The following is a 9,300-nucleotide window of genomic DNA, read 5'->3' on the forward strand; positions in this document are numbered from 1 at the left end:
AGTTCTTACACCTGAGTCAGAAATGTTCCAGGTCAGCCCCTGCCAGCCAGCACTTTGGCCACAGCTACAGTCCAGGGTCACAGTTTATATTGTGGCTGTTGCATAGACAGCATCACATCCATTGATTTCATTTTAGCTTCCCTGGTAATTTTGTTAAACACTTGCTGGTGGCTGTGACTTGCTTCTGTTCAAGAGTTATTCTTTGGAAGTGTTTTTCTTTCCTTAAAAGTAATTAAATACTCTGAAGTTAATCAGATATCTCGCGTGCTTTTTTACATGTCACAAGGTCATGTACCTTGGGCTGATGACAGGATTGCAAATGGAGACAGAGTGGTCAGAGGCTGCACTAAAATGCCTGGCATGAGGGATATGGAGGAGCAGCAAAAAAGTGCAGGGTCTATGTTAAGTGGGTGGGCAAATGCTTGTGGAAAAATCCTCTAAATAGACTGATTCCTCTTTTCCCTGTGTGTACCTGGCTAGCATTGCTTTGTGTTTTTCCTGGGTGCTCTGGAGCTGATCCTGGGAGCTTTTCCTTCCTGAGAGCCATAGGAAGAGAGATATTGTCCATGTCCCTGTGAAAATATTCCTGGAGTTCAGATGAAGCAATTTAAATAGCTCATGCTGCACTCCATCTCTGTAAATCTTTGCTCACTCTAAGCCCTATGTGTAGCTGCTGCTAAGGGAAAGTTTGGGGAAGTCCACCTGCCACAGAAATCCTTTTGTAGTTTCCTTTAAAAATTTGTGCCAGATATAGATTTATAATTGGTTTGTTTGCTTTCCTACTAAATATTCCTGCCCCTCACACTCACACATGCTCACTCTGCATAAACCAAATATTTCTCTGTTTGAGCTATAATGCCCCAGTGATGGCCACAAATAAAAATACAGCAAGAAAATAAATGCAGCAAAGCCTTTCAGCAGCAAATAGCTTCAGGAAGGTGGCTGCTGTTCATTGCTCCAGTAGGATGAAAGTCAGCATTTCAGTGCAAACAAGCAAGTAGTGTCTCTGGGCAGCACACAGCTTCAGAACAGCTTTGGTGTAGTTGGAAAAAAAAAAACCAAAACCAAAAAAAAAAAAAAAAAAAACCACCAAAACCAAAACAAAACACAAAAACACTGAACCAACCAAGCAAAAACCAAACCAGCTTTTATATTCAGCCTCACTGTGTATGGAGATGTGTGCATGAAGGATTTTTAACTTGTCCTATGCAATGACACAGGTGGTATTCCCTCTGTTGGTTTTTTTTGTTTTTTTTTTTTTGTAGAAATGCAGATGAACATATTTTATATGTCTGTTCTGTAGAAAGCAGGGTGTTTTGGCTCTCAGGGACCCCATGTTTTTGAAATGCTGAAAATTTTAAAGGAAATGATCTATTGCCTCCCTTCCTGTGGGGCTCCAAGGTTTTGGCCTGAGTCACAAGCAGAGACTGAAACAGGACTGTGACAGCCCTGCAAGGGACTGGGGAGCCTCTGGTTTTGCTCTGATCCCAGCCCAGAAGCAGCCTCTGATACAGGTGTGGGACAGGTGGAATTTGAAGGAGACAAGAAAAAAAAAATAAATGAAAATTTTCTGAAGTATTTATTTCACCTGAATGCTTAGACAAGACTCCTTCACTCTACAAGGCACATCCCTCTTTTTTTTCTTTTAAATATTCATAAATAATTAATAATAATAGTAATAAGAATAAAAATGTCTAGCTCTTCACATGTATACTGAGGACTGCAAAGCTGTAAAATAAGGGCTTCTGCTATTGTGTCAGCAGTTTAGCCTGGTGCTGGCTTAAACTGCCTTACAAGGGGAGCAAAGAGCTTACACTGACCACAGCTCCAACCCTGAGACTGCAACAAGGAAAAAAGAGCCTTGTGGCACCTGTGTGAGGGGACAGGAATGCTCCTGCAGTCTCTGGTTAAACAGAGGAGCAGGGAAATCCTCTTTTTAGATGAGGGCACCTGAGCCAGCTCTGTCAGAACACGTTTCTGCTGCTGTTCCCATGGCTAACAATGCAGCAGCGTATTTGGGCACTGAAATGGCCCCATCTCAGCTGCAGGAAGGTCCTGCAAGACAGGGCAAATTCATCACACAGCTCAGCCCCACATTTGGCAGGGGAGCCCAGGGAGGGTTTGAGTGCTGATAATTCCCTCCTTGGGAAGGGAATTCCCACAGGCAGCCCAGGCCAGGGCTCCCCTCTTTGTCCGGAGCTGTGGGTGATGCTGTGCAGTCCAGGCAAGGCACAAACTGAAAACCACCCTCTCCCTCCAGATCTCCCTGGCAGATCTGTTCTGTCACATTCAGCTCTTTTCTTTTTAACAACACTTTTCCCTCCCCTCCCCTTGAAGTTTTCCAGTCTTGACCAGCAGTTTCAATGTCACCTCTTCAAATGTCACCTGCGATCCCCTCCTTCACCCTGGCTGCCCTTCCCCAGATCATTTCTACACTCTTCATAAAAAAACAACCAAATCAACATCACCACTGCATCCTTCCCTCCTAATCTGGAGCAGTGCATCTGCCCTGGCTGGGACAGGCTCATGGCAGAGCCCAGTGGAGGCCACAGAGGGACCTGAGGGCAGGGCAAAGTCATGGGGACAGCAGGTGCCACCCTGCCCAGGTGGCTTGTTGGGAGGCTCTGGAAACCTGCACTGGCTGCCCAGTAAAAACCCTCAGGGCTGGGCTGCCAATCAGAATGGAAGCAAGAGCTGCTCAGAAAACACCTCTAAATATCTGTATTTGTGCACACAAGCTGTGCCAGTGTATTTAGATGTGCCTGTACCTCTGTATGGTGTCACACACGCACGGATGTGCATCCACAAGTGCCTGCCTGGCCCAGCACTGGCAGGAGAGGTTTGGAGGTGAGCAGTGCCCTGCACGGGGTGGCACCTGGCAGGGTGGGCACCTCCTGGGCACCGGCAGCACCGCAGGCACGGGCACGGGCGGGGATCGGCCCCGCGGGCCAGGGAGAGCTACGAGGGCTGGGTCGGAGCCAAGCACGGGACTGGGAATGCCCCAAACTGCCCCGGGAAGTGGACCTCACAGCCCCCAGCTCAAAATGAAACATTAAATTTCATTTTTAAAAAAGTAAAAATCGGGAAGGTTTTGTAGGGATAGGGGTTTGTTGATTTTTTTTTCTGCAGTGCATGTGTAAATGAAAGCAATTTGGGTGCTACAAATATAAGACGAAAATACAGCTAATTCCGTCATCATATAGATATAATATATTTCACTCTCACCACATAAATACAAAACATCCAAATATCCAAAACATTCAGAACAAAAGTTAGTAGCAAGGGCTCAGCGCTCGATTCATTCATTATTTTTTCGACTAGTTGCCTAGAAACTTCAGACGTAAATAATTTACAATAAAATTACTATTTTCTTTTCATCCAGCTCCTTCTGTCCAGTTCTGGTCTATAGTTAATTCTATATTCTACAGCAACCATTCCACTTTTTGTAATTTTTTTTTTTCTTTTTTGGTTACAGTTTGGTGGCACGTATTTATACAGTTTGTAAACGCCATGTGTTAAAGTTCAAAGAAAGAAAAGAAACTTAAAACCAAAGTAAATAATTTTTTCCCCCAAAGAACTACCTAAGTACAGCATCCCTTTTGTGGCAAATTCAAGTACCGAAGTTGAACAGAAAATATTCGATCCAGAATACTAGAAGGTGAAATACATATGTTTGAGGAGAAAATAGCAGTAAGAATTATGAAAAAAAAAAAAAGTTTGTTACATAGATGTGTTTTAAAGTACAAAAATAACAATAAAAGATACGCTTTTTATATTTTACGTTCGTTTTAAATGAAGTGTGAGCGATATGCGAGAGGGTTATTTTAGGAGGAAGGAAGGCTACAGGGTTTTTTTGTGTTTAGATGAACATTGAAATTATTTGGAAAAATCAAATAGAGCAATAAAAATTGAAATTACGATCTCAACAGATCTAGATACAAATAGACTCTTGAGTTCCATGATTTATCTGCAGACTTGTTTTTGCAGATAAGCTCCGCGGGACAGGCCCGTCGGAAGTCAAATTAAAAAAAAAAAAAAAGGAAAAAAGGGAAAAAAAAGGGGGGGACGTTGTGTTATCTCGAAGGAAGAGACAATTTCATGCAAAATTTCTGCAGCCACCGGTTTCTGTCTCCCCTATTCGTGACTGTACGTTCAGTCCGTTTCGGCCCTTCCCACATTCAAGATTTACCGTGAAAAAGAAAAGTTGCTGGAGGATTTCCTGACTGATGCTAAGGGCTCGGTCGGGGCTGTAGTGCAGCGAGTGTGGGGACAAACGGGGCCACAGGTGGGGCCCCAAAACCTTTGTGCTTAGAAATCACTGAGTCTGGGAGACACAAAAAAACCACCCCAAAACGGGCATCACCTGGCAGCTCCATCCTCCTCTCTCCGAAATCCCGCTCCCTCGCTCGGCATTGGCTAAAGCCGATCGAAGGGAGCCCGGCCGACCCCCGGCCCGATCGCTGACCCTCTGCGTCCCTTCCCGAACGAACGAACAGCGCGATCGCCCCTCCCGCCCCGACAGACGGACCGCGGCGCAGGGGGAGCGCACCGGGAGGCGCCCGCAGCCCCTCGCCGCGCCCCGGCCCCGGCCCCGGCCGCCGCCTCGCCTGCCCCGCGGGCCCCGCTCCGCCCCGGCCCGCGGAGGGAGCCGCGCCGCGGGGCTCGGGGGCGGCGGGGAGCGGGACACGGCTGCCGCCCGTCCCATAAATACCGCCACAAATAGAGACTATAAATATAAATAGGGGGAAGGTACTTAGAGTCAGTCCAGTGCTTTTTTCTCAGCGCTCTCTTTATTGTTGGTCCGGGAGTAGGGCTCGAAGGCGGACGAGCTCAGGTAGCGGGCCGACAGTTCCTGCAAGTTGCCCGCCAGCGAGCCGGCCACGGCCAGGGGCGCGGAGGAGAGACGGCCGGCCACCGAGCCCAGCAGCGCGGGCACGGGCAGCCCGAACAGCCCGTGCCCCGCGGCCGCCGCCCCGTGCAGCGCCGCGGGCGGGGGGGGCCCGGCGGCGCCGCTGGCGGCCGGAGGGTGCGGGGAGCCGCCGCCGCCCGGAGCCGCCGCCGCGCTGCCGCCGCCCGCCGCGGCCAGGCCGGGCCCGCGCAGAGCCGAGCCCAGCGCGCCCGTGGCACAGGGCGGCAGGAGGCCGGGCAGCCCCGGCGGCGACAGCAGCCGGCCTTGCTCCAGCAGCCGCAGGACGCTGCAGGTGGCGGCGGTCTCGGACACCACCGACCGCAGCTCGGAGTCCTTGCCCTGGTCCTTCTTCTGCTTGGTGCGCCGGTTCTGGAACCAGACCTTGACCTGCGGGCCGGGGAGAGAGGCAGGGTCAGCGGGGCGGGAGGAGCGGCGGCCCCCGGCAGGTGCCCCGGGACCCCGGCGCGGCTCCGCGGGGCGGGGGGAGGCTGCGGGGGAGGGCGCGCAGACACTTGGCAGCGGGGAGCATTTCCAAAACGCACAAAGCCACGCTCACAGAACACAACCCCCCACACCCTCTGTCTGTTCCCGGTTTCGGGGTGACCCCGGGGCCTTTCGTTCTGCATCTTTAACCAGACATCTCACTTCGTCCTAGTTTACTACAGGCCGGGAATTTTCTGGGAGACGGAGCCAGCCCTTTCTCACCGCTTTATTCTAAGCCGGCTCAGCCCGAGCCCCGGGCACTCCGCGGCTCCCAGCAGCCGCTGCCCGCTCCGACTGCTCTTCCTGGGGGTAACAGCAGCAATGAGTTTCTTTCCCCGTATTCCAAACTGGACGCTCTTTCTCTACCCCCAAATATTTTAAATATTATTCAACTTTAAAAAGGAATTCTGGAAGTCACTCAACATACAACAAACAAAACCAAAACCAAACCAAAACACAACAAAACCCACCCAAGGCAGGTTCTATAAGCTACGAGCTGTTGAACTTGTCACTCCTATGCGGCAAGGAAAGAAAAAAGCTAATTATCATGTCAGGGGAATTTACTGTTATATGATGTTTTGTGGAAATATCAAACAGGCTTTAAGAAGTTTGGACTTTTTGGATTCTTCCTCATGCTCTCACAGAGTTTTAGGCCTCCTGTCAGTCCCCAGCCTTTGTGCCCTGGAGGGTGGAGGAGCGATTCTCCCCCTCGGACATATAAGGACTCTAAATACGGCCCAAAGTTTAGCCCCATCCCGGGATCTCTCATACTCAGGAAAGCCCAGGCCAAACATCTCCAGCCCGGCAGCCCCCGGGGAAGGTGCCCGTCTCCCCCTGCGAGTTTGAGCGCCAGTATCTCGCTTGCTGCGGCCTGGGAGCGGCTCGGCCTCCCCTCGCTTCTCCCCGGCCGCACCAGCGAAATCTCCGCGCCCGGGGGCGGCGGCTCCGCGCAGCCCGGCACACCGAACCCGGCGGGACCCGGGCGGATCCCCGCGAGCCGGAGCTGGGGGAGCCGCTCCTGGCCCGGCAGGAGTTTGGCTTCGTGGCCAAGCTCTCTCCGAGGCCCTCGGGCCGGGCCGCCTCGCCGGCGGGGAGAGCCCAGTGGGGCTGGGTGCGGGGACACGAGGGACCCCCTTGGCCAGCAGCTCCCTTTCCCGTGACACACGCAGTTAGGGACACACGCACTTAGGGACACGCACTTAGGGACACAGGCACTTAGGGACACGCACTTAGGGGTCCCCAGCCGGGACTCCTCAGCCACCAGCCCCTCAGCTCCATCCCGACCGGACACGCGTGGGCACCTCGGGGCTGCCTCGCCCCTCGCCCCGCGGGGGCTGCGCTGAGGGCGCAGGAGGCGCGCAGGGCCGCGTCCTTGGGGCCTGCAGGGCACGGAGGTGCCCGGCCCGGGAAGGGGGTCCCACGGAGCAGGGCAGGGCAGGGCAGGGCAGCTGCGGCTCCCCGTCCTTCAGGCGCTACCTGAGTCTCGGAGAGATTGAGCTGGCGGGCGAGCTCGGTGCGCTCCCGCCCCACGACGTACTGGCAGCGCTGAAACTCCATCTCCAGGCGGTAGAGCTGCTCGGCCGTGAAGGAGGTGCGGGTCCGCTTGGGACGGTCCAGATCAAGCCCTTTAGGCAGAATAATCTCTCGGATAGAACCTTTGGCATCTGGCAAAGAAAGGCGCGGTCAGCTTCATACCCAGGCAACCCTCCTCTGCTTTTCCTCCCCTTTTTATACTTTCTAATTTTTCCAAGGGAAAGCGCCGTGCCCAGCGCCTTCAGGACCGAGACACGAGTCGGGATGGAGCAGGGTCCTGCGACTGAGGCTCTGCACCTGGCGCTGCACCCACGGAAGGAAAAAAACCCACAACAGAGAAGGAAGGAGGGGGCGATGGGGGCCCAGGCCTCTATAATTAATCCCCTCAGCCCATTTGAAAATTACTTTGAATATATTGCACTCACAGTACGACACTGCGACATCTACCCACGGCCCTTCTGAGAAGCTGGGGAGAAAGAGATCCTTCAGGCCAGGCTTTGTGCCTGGAGTGCAGGGCTACTCTTTGTTCCCTTTGGGCTCCGGGCTAGGACTCGCTGGTAGCCATCATACACATTCCGTCCCCCACCCCAAAATACATATATATTTTTTTAAAAACAAGTTTCTCATGCTTAAAAAAAAAAAAAAAAAAAAAGCTTTCGGAGGCAGCAGTGCCCCGACCTGGCTGCCTGCCACTGTGAACGTGGGGACACCTCCAGCCCACCCTGCACTGCTGCCGCTGCCGCTTTGGGGTTTTGGCAACGAGAAGCAGGAGGGGAAAAAAAAAAAAAAAAAAGGAGGGGGGGAGGGAAAGAAACCAAGGCACCAACCAGCCCGCAGAAACCTCACTTTTCTGGTAGCCCAGACTGAAGGAAAGCGGGACAAATCTCATTAACACGACTGTCAAGCTAGAGCCAGATTCAGGTTACCTTAAAGCCTTCCCAACTTTACTTGCCGTAATTTTACCTTCTCGGTACGTTTTAAATCAGAGACAATCACATCATTTTAATCTGACCCTTCTCTGGGTCAACCAGTGGCGTAAGGATTAATTCTGGGTTTCCAGGCCTGCTTCCCACATATTTTGTTCCGATTCTCTTCTCTCCCTCCTCCCCCAAAACGCACCTTAATAAAACTGAAATTTCTTCAGGTTGTTGTTTTTGGTTGGTTGTGTTTTTTTGGTTTTTTTTTTTTTTTTTTTTGAGGGAGTAAGAATAAGATGATTTAGCTATTTTATCCTGGAGAAGGGACGAAGATAGAGGGAAATTAAACGTATAACTATTAAAAAGTAATCATTAAAAACCCCTTCGTCATTCCTCCATTTATTTTAAGGCTGGTGGTTATTTTAAAACAGCCCTTTCCTGTGGGCTGCCGGACACGGAGAGAGGGGGCACAGAAGGAACCTCCGAGAGGGCCTTCCTGCCCGCAGCCCCACGCCATGGCTCGCGGCCGGCTGCGGGCGGGATGCGCGGGCGCGGAAGGAGCGCGCCCGGCCCGCGGGACAGAGCCGCGGCCCCCCGAGGGAACGCTGTCCCCGAGGGCTCCCCGCGGGGACGGGCACCCCGGGAAAGCTGCGAAGCAGGAAAGGAAAAACAAAACAACAATGAGCGGGGCTGGTCCGTTCCGGGGCAGCGCCGGGGAGCAACAACCGCGGCTTAACTTTTCGCCGAGACGCCGGCGGAAATTCCCCGGGATAAAGGCGGCGGGAGCGGGGTCCGGGGCAGAGCCCGGCCGGGAGCGGGGTCTCTCCCCCGCAGCCGTAGGAAGGGCTTTCAACCCAGGGCCAGACCCAAGGCAAAGCGACAAAATCAACCCATCTCCCGGGCGTGAGCGCGGCTCACCTTCCCCCACCCTCGCCGAACACCTCAAACTCATACCTCTAACTAGGATCCTCCTGCAATAGTCCGGATCAGCCGAACTAGATTTACTTTTATTACAACCTTCCGTAGCTGCAGAGGCAGAAAAAGTCCCTTGCTGATCCTTCAAAAAAGAAGTAGAAATATTTCCTTCAGACCCTTTGCTTTCCTTGCCCTCTTTATGTCCGTTCTTCGAGACCCGGTTAGCTTCAGTCTCTGAACTGCATCTAACGTCCATTTTGTCTTGTTTCCCAAACATGTAGTGCAATAAAAACAAAACAAAAAAACCAAAAAAAAAAAAAAAGCGCCAACAACGATAACAAAAAATTATAGAAGAGTAGAAGAAGAAGAAGAAGACGAAGTCTATGCTGGATATTGCACGACTTAGGGTGAGATCGGTGGGGATCTGTAAAGCACCTTGAGTAAGGAAGATCGGGTTTTATCCCACTGGAAAAGCAGCGGCTTCCTCAGTCCCAGCGTCCTAATGTGACTGTCCAGCTTCCCAGAGCGCCCAGTGATCAGGTA

The 9,300-nt window shown here is 52.4% G+C and overlaps 1 protein-coding gene across 1 annotated transcript; it reads right to left on the reverse strand.

Annotated features, from left to right (window-relative positions):
* Positions 1-4,759: 4,759 nt before the first annotated feature.
* VAX1 (ventral anterior homeobox 1) lies at positions 4,760-9,034 on the reverse strand. Its single transcript, XM_059850786.1, has 3 exons — positions 8,797-9,034; positions 6,869-7,056; positions 4,760-5,296 (listed from the first exon to the last, which is right to left on the reverse strand). The coding sequence occupies exons 1-3, from the start codon at positions 9,032-9,034 to the stop codon at positions 4,760-4,762; spliced, it is 963 nt and encodes a 320-aa protein (XP_059706769.1).
* Positions 9,035-9,300: the final 266 nt, after the last annotated feature.

This window comes from Haemorhous mexicanus, chromosome 7 (genome assembly GCF_027477595.1).
Source record: "Haemorhous mexicanus isolate bHaeMex1 chromosome 7, bHaeMex1.pri, whole genome shotgun sequence".
In the NCBI taxonomy this organism is placed as follows: Eukaryota; Metazoa; Chordata; class Aves; order Passeriformes; family Fringillidae; genus Haemorhous; species Haemorhous mexicanus.

Bases quoted from the DNA above. Each gene is read 5' to 3' on its own strand.
- VAX1 (XM_059850786.1), bottom strand. From the start codon at position 9,034: ATGTTTGGGAAACAAGACAAAATGGACGTTAGATGCAGTTCAGAGACT. The intron at 7,057-8,796 runs GTATGAGTTTGA...TTTCTTTGCCAG, and splicing joins CAGGAGGATCCTAGTTAGAG to ATGCCAAAGGTTCTATCCGA. The intron at 5,297-6,868 runs GTAGCGCCTGAA...CCCGGCCCGCAG, and splicing joins TCAATCTCTCCGAGACTCAG to GTCAAGGTCTGGTTCCAGAA.